This window comes from Haliotis rubra, unplaced genomic scaffold, assembly GCF_003918875.1.
Source record: "Haliotis rubra isolate DU_JTF1 unplaced genomic scaffold, ASM391887v1 Scf33, whole genome shotgun sequence".
In the NCBI taxonomy this organism is placed as follows: Eukaryota; Metazoa; Mollusca; class Gastropoda; order Lepetellida; family Haliotidae; genus Haliotis; species Haliotis rubra.
The window spans coordinates 3,183,679-3,203,628 of NW_025767002.1; the positions used below are offsets into that span (position 1 = coordinate 3,183,679).

Below are 19,950 nucleotides of genomic sequence, written 5' to 3' on the forward strand. Positions count from 1 at the left end.
GTTTTTAACCAAATATTGTGCTGAGCTTGTAGGTAATTATTTTACCTTTCTGGTCATTCAATTTGTCTAACTGCATTTCTTTCTTGACCACTGACCCTCTGCTTTGAACAAAGGTCTGGCCTCTCTTCGGTAAACATCGACAGCTTCCGTAAATCCTTTACTGTACGATATTTATTCAGTTTCGAGACACGAAAATCGTCATACATGGGCGAAATGTAAACAATAACAAAGACCCCATTTTCGACACCGACATGTCCGGTGATATTTCGTGTCAGCTCGCTATTGTCTCGAAATCGTACACATAAAACATGAACGATCGAATATAGAGCTTTAGCATCTTTGGTTTAGCAAATTTGATGGCGTATAATTCGATGATCTGGTCCCATTTTTCTCTGTTGTATGCTGTAAATAAACTGAACGACCAGTAATAGTAACTAGATTTTTTTTTCTTCTAATCTCCACCCCCCCATTGTTTTTATTCCCAGAATTATGTTTACAGACTTTACCTCAGTAGTACAGTACAGGCAGCTTCTTAGTATGCAAGTACAGTGTTTCTTTGATCTCATTGTCAAATAACATGCTGTTCACAAATATGTAAAAACGGTCAAAAACTAAGCATGTATATGAAGTGTTACATGTTTACAGATTTTACCTCGGTAGTACACAGTACAGTACAAATAGTTTCATTGTACACAAGTACAGTGTTTCCTGTACTTGGTCAAACTAAGCATGTATATGAAGTGTTACATGTTTACAGATTTTACCTCAGTAGTACAGTACAGTACAGGTAGCCTCCTAGTACACAAGTACAGTGTTTCTAGTGACTAGAAAAAGTGTTGTTTACCACATTATATAATTAATAATAAATAGATCTATAATAATAATAAATAAACTGAACGACCAGTAATAGTAACTAGAAAATGGTTGTTTACCACATTATATAATTAATAATAAATAGATCTAATACATTTGAAACATATAACTGATTAATTGATTATTCAACCATGTACTTTTACAATGTACAATGTATGTGATTTAAAAAAATGTAATAATGATAAAGAAGAATATATTTATTATTTTTATTAATTTGGCATGTATCATTTCAATATAATATCCATATTAATTCTTCCATTTTGCATGGGGTTGATCATAGGCATTGGTCTTAAAAAGTATAACTATAGTCGTGGTACGGCAACATCTGCGTAATGCTACCGAGAGGTTGATTACACATTGGACCATCTGCGTGTTGTCTACTGGATATGGAAAATCACATGACTATGATATATATATGTATATAAAACTGAATGTACCCCATTCCCCACCCCACTCCAACCCCAGATACAGCTACAGTTATTTTTGTTGTAGGAAAAAGCGACACATTATGAAATATTAATAGAAGGAACCAGTTAACTGTTGACAGAACTACACCATGATTGTTGTAGGTTGTCATATAATCATGGTTTAAAAAGGTGAATAAATATCTTCACATTTCCCACATTTTGTGTTGACCACATATATTCAAATCAAAGTCTAAACAGAATATTTTTAGTATTAGCAGTCCATGTGGTACAGCCAGAATCATCCATTAGGTAGCATTGGCATTGTGTTCATTCAAATACAGTAGCCTGCGCCAATACTTAACAGCCCTTGTGGTATTGACACGTTGGGGCTGGTCTCTGGCACATTCTCCCCAAACCATAGCATTGTGTGTTGCTTAACATATTTTGAGAAAACATTTACACATTTTATGCTGTACATATAAATATCTTAAATAAATCTTGACATAAGCTATATCCAACTTTCTTTTAATACCTGTACAATGTCATAATGCCTTTTTATTTTGTTCACCAAGATTAGTTAGTGCTTTAGTCCAAATAAGTTTAGGTGTTAACACAATACCAAATATCTGTAAAAAGACACAATTTCGAGATACACACCATAAGATTTTAATTCAATAGTGAACTTGTCAACAAATTCCGAGCATATTCTCCAAAATTCGAAGCAAACGGACTGGTTGTGTGTTGAACTATGTATGTATGCACTATGCACTGATGTATAGTGTGAAAAAGTAAAGCAAAAATTGCAGCATTTAATCAAACTTGTTTACTGCTGTCTGGCTGAATAATTGCTGATATCAAATTATATGATTATTGACATGTATCAGATCTATTCTAATATGCTCAAAATGATCAATACATGCCTATAGCAAATGTATACCCTGAAACAGGCTTCAAGTCATAAAAACTACAGTACTCAGGACAGGTTTCATTAATAAAAAAAACAAATAGAGGAATGTACATCAGTCTAAAAAGTTCATCTTCAAATATATGTACTTTTAAGGCAATGTCTGTATTTTTATGGTAATGTAATAACATACTGATCATACTGTGTATTATTATATATTTGTTGTAATCAGGGGGGTATAGAGGAATATGCAATAGTCCGCAAAAACTTTCCTAGGGGTATTTTTAGATCAGGTACATAGCAACCGAAAGAGAATATGACATCATGGAATATGGATAGATCAACTGGTTTAATCCGGTCTGGTATGAAAATATATAAATCCCTTTATTTCGGATGATGCATCACTTCATCCCTGACTACACAGACGACATCCAGCTCTCTCTCTCTCTCTCTCTCTCTCTCTCTCTCTCTCTCTCTCTCTCTCTCTCTCTCTCTCTCTCTCTCTCTCTCTCTCTCTCTCTCTCTCTCTCTCTCTCTCTCTCTCTCTCTCTCTCTCTCTCTCTCTCTCTCCCTCTCCCTGATGCAGTTTAAAGTCCTAACGTGCTTAATGAAGGCTGATATTATTGAAAATGCATGATCCGAAATGAAGGGGTTTATATATTTTCATTCCCAAACCGGATTAAACCAGTTGATCTATCCGTATTCCATGATGTCATTCTCTTTCGGTTGCTATGCACCTGGGCCCCTATTCTCGAAAGTGTCCCAGCTAAGACAGATCCTAAGTAGTTAAGACAGAAGTTAGGACATCCTACTGTTAGGATAAGACCCATTCTCGAAACGATCCTATCCCTGTCCTAACTTGTGCTACCTATCCTAGCAAGGATAGCGAGCTCTTCAGTAGGTGAGAAAGAAAAACCCTCATTAAGTTGGGGATTCCCCTAATTATTACCTATGATTCATTTCATAAAAAACACATAATATGAGCAAATTCAGCATTTGATGGACTGAGTAGATCTAGAAGAAATTATTCGATATTTTCATCACATTATATAGTAGTTTTGAAGTCTTTGAAAATTCATTTTTTGACAATTTGATAACATGTTTTTCCTTCAGAGTTTGAAAGTCTGCCAAAAAACAATAAGCATATTAAAGATGTGTGCAAAAAATATTTTCATTGTATTTGTTTGTTTGTTTATGAAAATCATCATTTGACCTCTCATTATACATCATCTTACCAAGGACGTGTATACGTCTTTGATCTCACAAACTGAAAAATTCACCTAGGAAATAGACAGGAGTTACTTCCCCTATCAAGTTGGCCTTGACATTGACATTTCATGGCAATGTGACTGGAAAGAGCAATGTTGTGATTAAAAAGGCCGAGAATAGGTAAGAATTGAACAAATCTCTTTTGTAGTTCTAAAGAATATGTGCATCACATCAAATGTGTCTATTCATTACCGATAAATGGATAATATAAACTCAAAAACTCTTCGTTACACATCAAAACTGTGTGCTGTTGTAAATTCAAATGTAATTTAGGCGAGTTATTTTGTTTGACAACGTCAAAATTGGTGAACAAACAAGAACCACACTATGTTCACTTCCACTAAGATAGACTTAGGAAAAGTCAGAACCTATCCTAGTATTTGTCCTAAGTTAGGATATCCTAGCGCTAGGATACTTTTCGAGAATAAGGTAGGACACCTATCCTATACCCTAGGATCAAAGTTAGGATATCCTTGGGCTAGGATCCTTTCGAAAATAGGGGGCCAGATCTAAAAATACCCCCTGGGAAAGTGTTTGCGAACTATTGTATAAAAAAAACACCCTCATAAACAATGTTCGCAGTTGTGAGGTGGATATTCTTGCCAATTCGTGAGTACTGTTTCACCTTTTATAGCATAAGCAGTACCGTGTTGTGATTGATCATAATCTCGCTCCTTGATCCCACATTCAAATGCATATTGGCCTTCATTCCGGTCATCTTTCGTGCTAAAACACAATACATTCACTCCACCCGTGGTGTGGACGTCTTCTTCATCACATATTTCGGGGCAAAATGGATCGTTCCACAGTAAATCCTGAAACCAAATAAAAAAACGTGTCACATAAATATGTCATTCATGAACACCAATAAGACTATCTTGTATTTTTCTATTTCAATCTACAAATACCTCTAGCCTGACGAGTACAAAATAAAACATACAAACGAAAAGACGAAATAAGACCTACTTTTAAAACCTGTGAATTTCTTAAAATGTTTACCTTGCACATGTCAGGTGTATCGTAAAGGTCTTCAAACTTCAAACTTGCGTAGTCGTCACCCCAGACATGGACAATCAACAACATACGGAGGGCAGTGTCGGAGAGCAAATTCCCTTCTTGTTGTTTTTTCTCTAAGATTTCGATTAAATCATTTCTGTTTTCTATGATACTAGCCATGTCCATGACTAAAATGACGCTGTTCTAAGGGTATCAAGAACGATATAAATCAGCCAGCTGAATGCTAACTGATTTAAAACTTTGACCGTATTTATACTACTCATGCAGCTGATGACCTTAAAATTGCATCAAAACCCATCCTGACAAAGTAGGTGCCACAAAAGGTAACCAAAGGTCATTGTACCAAAAAAAGAGCCCACTGCTGTCAAGGTCATTGCCCCTGTGACGTCATAAACAAAATGCCGCATATTCCTCTATACCCCCTGATTACAACATATATCTAGTGTAGTAAAATAAAGTGATAAATTCATTGTATTGAACAGTATATTTGTGTGTGATTTTGTGTACAGTTCATTTCATTCACCATGTTTATTGTTATCATAAACATTTCTGAATAATATTAGTGTAACGTTTTCATGTAGTTTTGCAAACCGATTCAGACACTTAATGTGACAACATTCTGTGGAAAAAAGTATGTTCATGGATGGATCTGTTTAATGTTTTTTTACAAATGATATGTGCCAAAGTAACTCAAGATAACTCAAGGATAATACTTTTCGGTATTATGTCACTGAGAGCCGACAATTTTACAAGCACACCCACAGTTAAAAAACAATAAATTGAACTTTATCATTATGCATTAGAAAAAAACCCAACAATACATGGCTTTTCATAACAAAAATACAGAGGCTAAAACAAAAACATTAACATCATTCATATGGATCTAAATGCTTTCCCTAGCTATTTCACCAGGCGATCGAAACATATATCCGCTAAATGGACGATGGAAGATACGGGACATAAACGTCGTCATCAAATTTTCGTCATCAAAATTGCTTTAAAAATTATTGTCCAAACAGTGTTTCGAACCCAATGACGGTGACTGCTCCAATGGTGGCATGGTCTAAACCACTGTCTTGCCAGTATTTAGTTTCAATATCCTTTTCCACTTTTTTCAACACATCTCTGTCATGTTTCTTGCGAGATGTTGCTGCTGGATTGCTGTACATGTTGCTGTACACCACCAAGTTTGAAGGTGGTGTTATTTCTTCCCACTTCGGACTGGATGATACCCCAGACCAAACTTCATTTCAAAATGCTTCGTCTTCCCCTATCATTGTGACCTTACCCCATAAGCTGTGGGTAGGGGGAAGACGAAGCCCTTCATGGCCATGACTTTTTAAGTATTGGTCAACCTTATACACGGGGTTATTTTTATTTGCCTTAATAATTCCGTACAAAACAGGTTTTGTTGCCTTCAGTGGAATTGGAAAACCATTTATCTCAAGCCACGCCAACATACATACTTATCGTGTGTATCTCTCAGCAAAGGTAAATGAATCAATAACTCTATCGGCACTTGTGCTCGTGCTTCTCGTTCACCTGGCCGTTCCTCTCCTTGCACACCTCCCTCGTCAAAAATAGTGAACTGTGTCATTATTTTAATGATAGTTTGTTAAACAACTTTTTTATTTCAATAGCTTACATATACCAACCCATGCACATGCAACACACACAAACACACACACATACTCTCAATCACTGACTCTCTCTCTCCCAACACAAATGCCATAAGTTTAGGGCTACACAGCGTGCAAGTTGAACATTGGATGATGCAACAGTTGTCTAATGTGGGAGAAATTAAGACATAAAGGTATGGTCTTGAAAAACCAATAAGTATATCGATCAGGGGCATGTTTCAATCCATAATTGACCGCCTCCGTGGTGTAGTGGTTAGAGCGTCCGCCCGGAGAGCGGAAGGTCGCGGGTTCGATTCCCGACCGCGTCATACCAAAAGACGTTAAAATATGGTACTTGTTGGTCCCTGCCTGGCGCTCGGCATTAATGGGTACAACAAGGACTGGTCGGCTCGGAGTCAGTATAATGTGTCTGAGTTGGGTATTCATGCTTACTGCGGCATGGTATCTCAGTGGGCTAGCACTATAAAACCAGCTTCTGTCTGGGCTAGTACAAGCAGCCGCACATACACATACACACGCATGCACGTCGTCATATGAGCGAAATATTCTCAAGCACGACGTTAAACCCAATTTCACCTCACCTTCAATCCATAATTACCGCATCATGGCACATAATACAAAGCGTAAGTCTCTGAAACTAGGAAAGTTTGATAGAAATAGATAACTCTGTTTATACTGAATTATCTCCACTGAGCTCGGAGATTCAGAGTGAGTGAGTATGGTTTTAAGTCGCTTTTAGCAATATTCCAGCAATATCACGGCGGGGAACACCTGAAATGGGCTTCACACATAGTACCCATGTGGGGAATCGAACTCAGGTATTCGGCGTTACGAGCGAACACTTTAACCACTAGGCTACCCCACCGCTCCCGGAGATTCAGAACCAGTGGGAGTCTAGACTGGTTTCATTCTGTACAGAAAGGGTTGGACGGGAAGTTTGAAGTATGAGACAGACTACACTGAAAAAAATAGGTGTTTAGGGTGTTAATGTTTTAAATGTGTCGTGTTTACATATTAAACACAACACTGCTCATGAACTATACGACATGCGTTTAGTTAGCTAGGCTACAGCTGTTCATAACTCTGTGTGTAGCTTTAAGTTTAAAACACTGGTATTACTTGCAAGCAAACTTGACGTCAGAAGTTATGACGTCATAGGCCACGTTCCTACCCAGAGTTCCTTGCGGTCAATGTGCGGAGTCAAGTCATAATGTCCTAAACGTATCAATATTCGTATTTTGGAAAATAAATATATAGATCTGGGCAAGCGGAAGATTTCGTTCATGTGACACACGCTCTGCTGATCACAGCTGGTGACCTTCTAATCTCTGTTGGAACAATGCAGTTGACGATAGCCGGCTTGGTAGTGTTCATCAGGGCGAGGTCTGTATATATTTTAGGCCTGACTTTGTCTTGTTGACGTTCATCAGCTGATGAAGATAGTGATTCACACGAGCCTATTCCATTATGCGCTTACTATTGTCAATTCATTAACTCTCTGCTTGAAGGACAACGTAGTCATGCGACATACTGAAATGAACGACAGTTGGCGTGATGGGATCCATCTGGGCGAGGTCACCAACTACATAGGCAGATCCAAAAAAGTTCAAAGGGATGTGTTTGTTGTGTGTGTGTGTATGTGTGTGTGTGTGTGTGTGTGTGTGTGTGTGTTTCGAACCCCCTGAACCCCCCCTCTGGATCCGCCACTGGACTATTGTCAATATGTATATACGATTTCAAGTTTAACCGCACAAAACCTATTTCAAATGCATCTAACTCGTCTACCAAAGTCTATTCCAACTTCTGTGCGTGATAGTGATAGTATGTAACTCGACAATAGACCAATTTCCGGTAGTAACTAGGTCAAGCTTTCGGACAAAATGGCGTCTGTCAAGCATCGTTGTAGTTACTGATCACGTTTGTTGTAACATTTATTCGCAGTTTATCTAATTTAGCAATAAAATACTTCTTCTAAATAGTTCTTGTATATATTTTGTCCCTTTAGTGTATATAATATTTCTTTGAGGCTGCTTAATTCGGCTATGAGGTACAAGTTACGCAGAAACCGGTTGATATTGGCGACATACATTGTGTTGTCTATATTGACATTGGGAATGACCTACAATCCATATCATGAGAATGACTATGCATATATTCATTAACCATTCTCACAGGTTTATAAATATGTTGGACCTGAAAAACAATCTGGGTTAGAATTGTTCTTCAGCAACCCATGTTGTCGTCAGAGGGAACTAACGTGATCGGATGATCTTTCTCACTTACTTGTTTGATGCATGCCATCGTATCCCACTTGCTAAGATGGATGCTCATAGTGTCATGACAATGTTATGTGTAAGTCTTTTGTGTATATCATTAGATATTACTGAAACTGAGGCCTGCATATCTTTATGAACGTTATACGACAGGCACACTGTTAATATAAATGTTTTCTAGGTTTAAATTTTTAGTTGTCCATAAAAGTAGGTACTTAATGTTTTGTATTTAAAGCAACACGTTTCTTTCGTAATTATTCTTCAACAAAAGGAGCTGAAACTTAGTATGGTTTAACTGCACCCTTGTGACCAATATGACACTTCCAAGGTTCTCAACATCCCAAGTTTCAAGAGGTTTTGGACATAAACACTTTCTTAAAAAACTGGGGAATAAAGTATATGACAAACCTAACCCTGGTCATACGAGATTTAAAGGGTATTAAAATCCATGTCCTACATTCATTTACGTTAGTTACACATGCCACATGCCAGATTTGAAATTACCACACTTATGAAACACATGTAAATACAGAGTTGAGTGTTGGTTTATTTCAACACCTCCGTAAACGTGACAGCCAAATGATACTTAGATTTCAAAAGTTGTTCATATGGCCGCAGGACGAAACGTTTATTTCCCAGCGTGACTTAATTTGGGAAATACTGTTCCTTCGTGTGGTGAACCTAAATGTGAGTGAGTTTGGTTTTACGCCGCACTCAGCAATATTCCAGCTATTTGGAGGCGGTCTGTAAATAATCGAGTCTGGACCAGAAAATCCACTGATCAACAGCATGAGCATCGATCTGCGCAATTGGGATAGATCACAGTGTCAACCCAGTCACCGAGCCTGACCACCCGATCCCATTAGTCGCCTCTTACGACAAGCATGGGTTACTGAAGATCAATATTCTAACCCGGACCTTCACGGGTAGAACCTGGATGTAATTCAGAAAAGGGTGACCCATGAAGATAGGGTTAAAACTAAACGCACTCAAATTCTGCACAGTTACAGAAGTGGCAGTAAAATATAGCTGTCAATCAAAAATACTCAAAGCCGCGGATTTCATTATTTGCCGTTACTTTTAATATATACATGAACAAGAGTTAAAAAACATGTGTTAACATTATTGGAAATCCACGTTTGTCGGTAATATGTGATCTTGGCGTCAATGTACTATGTACACGTTTTCAATTATTAAATGATCTAAAATTGTATCAGAAATGATATTATGCATGCGGTAATCATGACGTAGACAATGGAATGTACACAATGTATATAATCTGATTATGTTATGAACGTGACATGGCCGCGTGACAGAGGCAACAGTAACTGTTCACCGTGACTCGGCAAAATTGAGTGCGATTGTTTAGCGCCTCTTCGTGCAGTAATTCAGTTTTAACAAGGTACGTAAGATTATGGGCGAAGGAAGGGAAAATTGACGTTTACGTTTGATGTGACGTCGTGTTTGCTCCTCAGTCAAACCCATGACCATAGATGAGGTGCAAAGACCAAGGATCATAATCAATGCGAGTTCAGGATTCGAACCAAGAGGTGCTGATCCTGGCATGGCAAAGGGAAGCAACTCAATACAGAGAATTGCCTCGCTTGGGATTTAGTCAATGACAAAAATAAATAATAATAATAAACCTATTGTCACAAATGTGTTTTATTTTCCATACCTGCCCAGTATGTGGCGGAAATTAGTCATACATAAAAAGGTATTTTTAAAATCTTTAAAATGAATTCTTTTCTTTACGAGGCGTGTTACAAGTCCGTTGATAGTAAGGATTCCTCAATCGGTCTGTGTACATATTAGTATCAATATCTTTCTATATACAAGATATTTATTTATTAGTTAGTTAGTTAGTTAGTTAGTTAGTTAGTTAGTTAGTTAGTTAGTTAGTTAGTTTATTTATTGTCTTTATATCTACACGCTGATCATTTGCTTATACACAACAATATGCATGTTTAGTTGTTTATTGTTTGATGCCGCAGTCAACAAGATTCCAGCTGTATGACGGCGGTCTGTATGACACATGTCATCGTGTCCCATCGGAGCTCATGCAGATGATCACTTGATCGTCTGGTCCAGCACAGCGCATGAAATTGATGTCGGTCCTTAGGCCCGAAACCGACTGAAAACCACTCGGACCCACAGCTTTGGTTTTCTGCAGGTCCCTATGGCCGACAACTTTTTCATCCCCAATACCTAAGAGTATAATACCCATATTAAAATATAGGGCCTACACATTCTTATTATTGAATTGCATATTATTCTTTTTTTTGTTTGGGGTCCTTACGGCCTGTAGCTTTTCAGGGTAAAGGGTAAATAAACACTGGTCCAGATTCGATTTTTACAGCCCGCCGCCATATAGCTGGAATATTGCTGAGTGCGGCGTAAAACAAGAAACAAAACAAACAGCACTCTGTCAATAATGAAAGGGGTGTTAAATCCAGCTCACTCACTCACTCACTCACTCACCCACTCACTCACTCACTCACTCACTCACTCACTATTTATACGATGACGAAATATATGTACGTGATGTAGTGTGACGTTGATACAAGTACACGCATATTTTTAGGAATTATTAAAAGCTCTACTACATATTTTCTATTGACAGGAAACATTACTAACTAAAACTTTATTTGCACAGGGTTTGCCGAAATATAACATAATATTGAAATATCCAGATCAATCAATGTATTGTGCGTATAATACCTGCTTTTATTTGCAGACCAACATATAAGTATAGTGTATATAAATATCGAACTTCAGATATTCTGCTAATGTATATCATATATGTCAATCATCCTATAAAGTTACATGAAATATGAATTGATATACATATGTATATGATACTCTGTGACAACGATAGGAGTTGATGTATTGACATAGATACATCGTCAGATCAAGCCTGGTGTGTTTGTAGCTCACCCTAGGCTGAAGTCGGAGGAGACACGAGCGATGTCACCGGGACTTATTCCGAGTTCCTGCTTCCTGCTGGGCTAAGAGGCTGGCTTTTGTGACGTCATCTTAATCGCTGCGAGCCTACAGCGATGTTTATAACACTAAATGTTTTGCTGACAAATTGTGTTGTGATGTCGTTTACAGAAGAATGGATGCGTGATAAATTATTACTGAAACTGTAAACGTATTGAAATACCTTCGTTGACCTTAGTCAAGATGGATATCACACAGCGCACACAGAAGTACGATCTTTAGGAAGTCGTTTACAGAAGAACAGATTTCTGTTAAATTATTACTGAAACTGTAAACGTTTTGATATATAGGACACTGCACCATTGTATGAAAACAATGTGTGATAGTTTTGAATGACAAGGAGACCACGGTGAGCTTATTCATGATGGCCATCACACAGCGCCTAATGGAACAGAAGTACGACATTCAGGAAGACGAGAACATGGATGACTATGGGTCTAGTTACGACAGCACCACGAGTAAAGATGGCAACTCGGCCAATGGCGATCAACGACGTTGCTTTAGTCTTACAGATCAACAAAAGATATTATTTCGCGCCTTGGCGGGTGAGCTTGTTGGGGTATGTTTTTATGTGTTTATCGGGTGTATGGCTACCCCCCACCCTGAAGGAGTGGACCCTGGAACTAAACACCCGGGAGCAGGAGCTATACCTGTGGCACTTGCTCATGGACTGGGTCTGGCATTCCTCAGCGCTGCGCTGTTGAAGATCAGGTTGGATTGATTTGCATTTCAAACTTTGTATGATGTGCGGGATCTAGAAAGGGTTTGTTTTACAAACCGATTTCTGTGCTATTATATGCAGTGTAGGCCGTCTAGAAAGCCGGGTGTGTGAGAGTTGATATCACAGGCCGTATAGAAGGCAGAGTATGTATATATTGTGTATAAGAAATTGTCACACAGGCGGTATGAATGAATGAGATGGTTGTCTGTTCGTTGTTTATCGCCGCACTCAGCAATATTCTAGCTATTTAGAGGAGTTTTGTGAGTAATCGAGCCTAGACCTTACAATCCAATGATCGACATAATGAACATCTATCTACGCGATCGGGATAAGAAGAGGTGTCAACCAAGTCAGCGAGTCTGACCACGCGATCCCGTCAAGTGACTCTTATGACAAGCATGGCTTACTGAAGATCAATTCTAAACCGGATCTTCACAAGTCGACAAGGACGAACGATACGAGTGATACTGTTCCTGACAAGGACGTAAGATATGGGTAATGGTGTTTCTGATAGCGATGTAGGATGCAGATGATGTATGAGAGAATGTCACACAGGCGTTATAGAGAGTAAGGTATGTATTGTGTATGAGAGATTGTCACACTCGCGGTAAAGAGAGTAAGGTATGCATTGTGCATGAGAGATTGTCACACTCGCGTTATAGAGATTAAGGTATGTATTGTGTATGAGAGATTGTCACACTGGCGTTATAGAGAGTAAGGTATGTATTGTGTATGAGAGATTGTCACACAGGCGTTATAGAGAGTAAGGTATGTATTGTGTATGAGAGATTGTCACACAGGCGTTATAGAGAGTAAGGTATGTATTGTGTATGAGAGATTGTCACACAGGCGTTATAGAGAGATTGTCACACAGGCGTTATAGAGAGTAAGGTATGTATTGTGTATGAGAGATTGTCACACAGGCGTTATAGAGAGTAAGGTATGTATTGTGTATGAGAGATTGTCACACAGGCGTTATAGAGAGTAAGGTATGTATTGTGTATGAGAGATTGTCTCACAGGTGTTATAGAGAGTAAGGTATGTATTGTGTATGAGAGATTGTCACACAGGCGTTATAGAGAGATTGTCACACAGGCGTTATAGTGTAAGAGAGATTGTCACACAGGCGTTATAGAGAGTAAGGTATGTATTGTGTATGAGAGATTGTCACACAGGCGTTATAGAGAGTAAGGTATGTATTGTGTATGAGAGATTGTCACACAGGCGTTATAGAGAGTAAAGTATGTATTGTGTATGAGAGATTGTCACACTGGTGGTACAGAGAGTACCGGTAAGATATGTATTGTGTATGGGAAATTGGTATTGTTGTCCAATCGAAGCGTACGTACAAGAACTGACATCGACGTTGAACAGAAAGAATGGAGTGGAATAGAATCAGTTCCCTTATTTCACACAAAAATAGTTTCCAGGTATTAATTTGGAGTGAGTGAGTAAAGTTTTACGTCGCTTTTATCATAAAATACGTATAGTCAACAATTGTTGTGCAGAACTAGTGAGTGAATAAGTATGGTTTTACTCCGCTTTTAGCAATATTCCAGCAATATTACGGCGGGGGACCAGAAAATGGGCTTCACACATTGTACCCATGTGGGGAATCGAACCCGACTCTTCAGCGTGACGAGTGGACCCGTTAACAATTAGGCTACCCCACCGCCCTCGTGCAGAACTAGGGGGATATATGTGGTATGTCCCTGGTGTTATTCCCGACCTCCATGTTCCAGCGGTGCCCATCTCAACCCTGTCGTGACACTGGGTGTGGTGCTGTGTGGCGAGATGGGCCTGGGGGCAGGGCTGGCGTATGTGGCCACCCAGACAGTGGCGGGTGTTATTGGAGCGTCACTCTGCAGGGTGAGTATAATGGTGGTTGGCGTATCGAATCTGTTCGTAGTCTAAAATCAGTTTTTCCGTCACTAATTGGGGCTATACGTCCTGATCGACCTTTCAGAAAAGTCTTATAACGTGTCCTGGAAGGTTCACCTCGCACGTAGACATCACCAACTAGCTACGACTAATTACATATGTTAAACATTACATGAGTGTGCTACGTTCAGAATAATAGCAATTAAGGAAGAGATCAATATGCAAATTTTAAAAATATTAAATGATAAGAACTAACCTATTTCCTACTTTCTAAATTAAAAATGCAGGTACTTAGTTTTATCGAAAGTAAACTATGAAAAAGATTTTCAGATCGAAAACAGGGTAATGTGACACAATAACTGATATTTAACTGTTAAAGAGGATTCGGTAAACGTAGTGCTTCAATATAGTGTCCGGTGGAGATAATTTTATTGCAATGAATCACCTTGTCATCCCGTTACGAACTTAGATTTAGGGATGCATTTACGGAAAGGCGCATAGCTGTAGTTGATGAGTGTCGTCTTGGTATTGCCTGTTGTATACAGAGAACAATTAGGAGTTATGTTACCTTTCTGTGCGTTAAAAAGAATTACTCATGAATCGTGGACTTGATCGTGTAATCATAGAAATTCTCTTGAAAATCTAGAAATCTTCTTTTTCCCCAGGTCAGTACCTCAAGACATGTGTTTTAATCGGTCAGTTGACCTGTCTTAACTGACGAGAAACCATAGCTGGTGAAGAAATATCGAGCTTAAACAAAAGGAAAGGGACAGTAGACCTCAGGGATCAGCTGTCTTTTAGTACCCATTAAGATATCACATGATATCACATGATACCATGGTATACATTTCATTGGTGGTAATTAATATTCACTATAGGTTGGTCACCGCGAAATGGTGTGGTGTTACCAGTGTATGAGCCGTTATTACCCGTTTGGTGAATTAGAAAACTTTTGATTGGTTAATACTCTAAAGTTTCATGGGTAATATGGACTACAATGACAGTTTGCGACCTTTGACATTTAAATCCAACTCACTTGGAGGGTTCGACTCTTAATACAATCAAAATTGTTTGAGAATATGCTATTTTATGCCTATTTCGTATTCAAACGGACCGTACTATCCAATACAAGATGAAGATAGCTGTGTAACTAATTACGTTCACCACACCGGCTGACAACGACTTTATCCAAACGATAGTTAGTCAAACGCGTGACACCTGTCTGGAGTGAAAACCATGGAGACGATGTAAACAAACCGAGTTACTTCCCTTTACCCAGTGCTTTCGGATGCACATCGGTTCATTTCAGAAGCTCAAAAATAACTATACCCAAAAAATTAAATCGCCTAACTTATAGATGTATTCCGATTGATTTGTAATCGAACTACTTGAAATTTATACACTGTTCCTGAGCATAATAATGCGCGCCCCTTAACCATCCAGAAGCTAATATAGATGTGAGGTTAGACAAAGTATACCCTCTGTTAACACAAAACAAAACCAAGAGTACATCAATAGGTCTCGTGTTGTTGCTTTCTCGTCTCGTGTTGTCGCTTTCTCGTCTCGTGATATGCTTTCTCACCTCCGATTATTAAGGCGAGAAAGCGATGGCCCTAATCAGCCACCATACATCAACGCATCCGTCTCTCCGCACACACAGTGATATGGTCCGATTCGGTAATAATACTACAGTTATAGGCATATAGTATGGTGGCTGATTAGGGCCATCGCTTTATCGCCTTAAAATTCGGAGGCGAGAAAGCGAGAAAGCGATATCACGAGACGAGAAAGCGATAACGCGAGACGAGAAAGCGATAACACGAGACGAGAGAGTGATAGAGCGAGAAAGCGATATAACAAGGCGAGAAAGCCATAGAGCGAGAAAGCGATATATACTAAGGCGAGAAAGCGAGAAAGCGATATAACAAGGCGAGAAAGCGAGAAAGCGATAGACCCTAACCAGCCACCATAATTTGCGCTGGCGCACGAAAACAAGAACACTTTTGTTTCAAACCATTTCTATTTCATTCGAAAAATATGGTAACTTTCCGGTGTCTTTCATCATTAATTTCTTTCGAAACGCACCGGAAGATGCAATCCGAACAGGGAACGTGCGAAATTAACCTTACAAATCAACGTATTCCAATGGACCCCAGCGATTTATAGAATTTTTGTGTACGAGACAGGAAATCCTCTGAATAATTTTCCGAACATTTATTTCCAACTTGTTTTTCAACCAAATTGAAGCGAAATGCGTCACGATATGATAGATCACTGAATAAAGATAATTTTCCTTTACATTTAACAGGCCATTTTACCCGAGAATGTATATATTGGCATTAATGGCGGAGCGCACGTGTTGCATGTGGGGCCCGGGCAGGGTGTCCTGTGCGAGGCGGTGTTGACATGCGCAGTCGTCCTCACTTACATCCTTGCTGTCGTCGACCCCAACACAAAGTCTGACAGAGGACCTATCGCCATCGGCTTCTCCGTCGTTGTCTGTACCCTCGCAGGGTGAGTATTGTATGTTTGTTTGTTTGTTTGTTTGTTTGTTTATTGTAAAACACCACACACAACAATATTCCCGGTATATGACGGCGGTCTGTAAATAATCGTGTCTGGACAAAACGATCAAGTGATTGACACCATGAGCATCGATCTAAGCATGTGGGATCGATCAACCAACTCAGCGAGCCTGACCACCCGATCTCGTCAGTCGCCTCGAACGACGGGATAGCCCAATGGTTAAGGCGTTCGCTCGTCACGCCGAAGACCCGGGTTCGATTTCACGCATGGGTACAATGTGTGAAGCCCATTTTTGGTGTCTCCCGTCGTGATATCCCTGGAATATTCCTAAAAACGGCGTAAAATTAGAGTCAGTACTTTTGTATGACCTCAATAGCCATAAACGGTCTTGTCACAGTAAACGATAGCCATTAACAGTAACGTGGACAATTGTAGGCTGTATTTTGCCTTGACATTTAAAGATAAAGGTAGACGAATGATGGTCTAACGGCGATTAGTTTTCGAGTTGTCTGAAATCATAAACACAATCATTGACCTGCTTTCAGAGTCGCGACAACTGGCGGTTCCATGAACCCTGCAAGGAGCTTTGGATCAGCTGTCGCCGTGAGTGCCTACAATGTTGACGTGTGGAAGTTCCATTACATATACTGGGCTGGACCTGTGTTCGGAGCCGCCATTGCCGTATTGTTTTACAGGTGTGTCTTCAGAACAATGGATTTCAGTACCACAATGATAGTTTATATGAAATAACCATATATTACTGCCGAGTTGCACCTGGTTCGTATCAACCATGCTTGTTGTATGCAGTGTCTTCATTGATCGGGTGATTAGATCACTGTCGTTGAAGCATTTCATCTTACGCGACTGCTGGGACGTTGCTTAAAACAGCTATGGCATCTTTGCCAATCTCATTTTACAAGCCGCCTGGTATTATTAAAATAAACAAAACTAAGCAAGAAAGGGAAATAAATCTGGTTAATTTCAACAGTTTTAAAAATGGTAGTGGGTTTCCAACGCATTAATCAGCATTCCAGCTATATTATATAGAGAGTCAGGACCATATTGGGAATCGAACCCGGCTCCCTTGTGATCATATACAGTGTAAACCCCTTAATCCGGAATATAGTCTTTTCAGTGTGATCGCCTGGATTAACAGCTATCCGTATAAACGAACGGATCCCTCTGTACGACGTAATGCTTTTCGTCTTGAAAAGTTATCTTTGGGAGATCAGTCAATCTGTTATCCCTCTTAATCCTTCGAGCCACCGACAAGTATGGCGAGGCGGAGAATCGGGCCAAACACTATCCTTTGGGCCATGAAAGCGGTCTTAAATAACTGAAGAGAAGATGTGTTTTTACTGAAGTTCACTGTTTTTAGAACATAACCAAATACTATAAAACCAGAAGACAGCTATTTGAATGAAAATGGTAGTTTCAGTTATATCAAGTTGTAACAGTTTAAGAAAAGATTCAGTTGCTTCACGGACGTGTTGATCAGACACTATCAAGTACTGCTCCCGAACAAATTACAGCTGTTCTAATATCACAACTAGAACCCGATCAACTCACTCCCGCTACAAGATGTTTATTCAGCTATTTTGTCGTATCAGCTGTTGTGTGATGTAACTCAGACCAACTGAGTTCAGAACTGATCTTCAGCAACCCATGCTTGTCGTAAGAAGACCCAATATGACAGCCAGCCCTGTGTTAACACTGTAATACTTCCAGTAGCTGCTACCTTCGGGCACACCCGTAAAGATCCGGGTTAGAATTGATCTTCAGTAACCCATGCTTGTCGTAAGGGGCGACTAACGGGATCGGGTGGTCATGCTCGCTGACTTGGTTGACACATGTCAACGGTTCCAAGTTGGGCAGATCGATGCTCATGTTGTTGATCACTGGATTGTCTGGTCCAGACTCGATTATTTACAGACCGCCGCCATATAGCTGGAATATTGCTAAGTGTGGCGTTAAAACAACAAACCAACCAACCAAACAGAAACCTAAGATTGTGGGTTCGAATCCCGGTTCGTCTCGATTATGTTTCCCGGTTTGTCAGCACCATACCAATAATTGTGGAAAACATCTGAGACCTGCGTCATTTCTGGCTTTCCTCTACCCAAGGTCCGGCTTAGAATATTGGCCTTCAGTAACCCATGCTCGTCGTAAGGGGCGACTAACGGGATCGGGTGGTCAGGCCTCCCTGACTTGGTTGACACATGTCATCGGTTCCAAGTTGGGCAGATCGATGCTCATGTTGTTGATCACTGGATTGTCTGGTCCAGACTCGATTATTTACAGACCGCCGCCATAAAGCTGGAATATTGCTGAGTTCGGCGTAAAACTAAACTCACTCACTCTGGCTTTCCTCCCACATCAAGCTCGCACTGTGCTATATTAAAGGAATACTGTTACAAGCAGCAACTAACCCGACTCACCATGATGTATTGATAAAGCTCAATGCATGTCCAATGATTTCTGTTTTTATTGACAGGTTCGTACTTGCAAGCCCTGAGAAACGTCTCGTGGTATGTGGATCCAACGGCTATCAATTCAAGACTGCTAAACTCTCTCAGATGACGAGTTTCCCTCAATCAGGACAACTTAATTAATGCAATAGTTAGTGAGTGATGCCCTAGCCACAACGACAAACGACTAGCCTATGCAACAGCGTTATCTTGCTGGCCTGTCCAAGAGCTTCTGTGATGAACAGCTGAGGAGATCAGGGTTGGAATTGGTCTTCAGTAACCCATGCTTGTCGTTGGTCACGAATAACGGGATCGGGTGGCCAGGCTCGCTGACTTGGTTGACTCATGTCATCGTAACCCAGTTGCGCAGATCGATGCTCATGATGTTGATCACTGGATGCGATTATTTACTGGCCGTCGTCATATAGCTTGATTATTGCTGAGTGCGGCGTTAAAACAACAAACAAACAAAACAGCGGATGACTTCAAAGAGGCCTTTGAGTGTGAAACTCGCTTTAGTTGGAAGCGCTTATAAAATTATACTGCAAGAAATACACGTATCAGGAGATGTGTTGTAGATACGAACCTACAGTGACGGCTTACGACTGAATGCTTTTATCACAAGGATGTCGTTTCAGCATAGGCCAGTCGTTTCATTCCGGATAAACCGAATGGTGTTGCAGCTTTGTCTCAATCGTCTAAATTCAAATCCCACTGCTTTTGGCGTGGGTTGGTGCGCTGAAATAATATCATAGGCATGAAAATATAACGTTTATGTAGACAATCGGCATGAAGCTTAATTGCTAAATGATGTAAGTTTATGATGTTATTAAATATATATCCAAACGTTAAGTCTTGTGTTGTAGTACTATTATTGAAACATCCCGGGACACAATGATTGGGCAACCAAAATGGCCTTAAGTATCATGATGCATGCATTGTTAGGCACATGTGCTTAAATTGCTGTG

At 39.7% G+C, this 19,950-nt stretch overlaps 1 protein-coding gene across 2 annotated transcripts; it reads left to right on the forward strand.

The window, feature by feature from the left end:
* Positions 1-11,358: 11,358 nt before the first annotated feature.
* Positions 11,359-19,834, forward strand: LOC124284174 (aquaporin-8-like). Of its 2 annotated transcripts, none has more exons than XM_046720235.1 (5): positions 11,359-12,097; positions 13,850-13,976; positions 16,369-16,502; positions 17,060-17,209; positions 19,009-19,834. In XM_046720235.1, the coding sequence occupies exons 1-5, from the start codon at positions 11,748-11,750 to the stop codon at positions 19,124-19,126; spliced, it is 879 nt and encodes a 292-aa protein (XP_046576191.1). In that variant the 5' UTR covers positions 11,359-11,747; the 3' UTR covers positions 19,127-19,834. The 2 variants fall into 2 exon arrangements, with proteins under 2 accessions (XP_046576191.1, XP_046576190.1); XM_046720234.1 differs by having other exon boundaries at positions 11,362-12,097; positions 16,297-16,502.
* Positions 19,835-19,950: the final 116 nt, after the last annotated feature.

Coding starts and splice junctions, on each gene's coding strand:
- LOC124284174 (XM_046720234.1), top strand. CDS start 11,748: ATGATGGCCATCACACAGCGCCTAATGGAACAGAAGTACGACATTCAG. Junction 13,977..16,296: donor TTGGAGCGTCACTCTGCAGG/GTGAGTATAATG, acceptor TACATTTAACAG/GCCATTTTACCCGAGAATGT. Junction 16,503..17,059: donor GTTGTCTGTACCCTCGCAGG/GTGAGTATTGTA, acceptor ACCTGCTTTCAG/AGTCGCGACAACTGGCGGTT.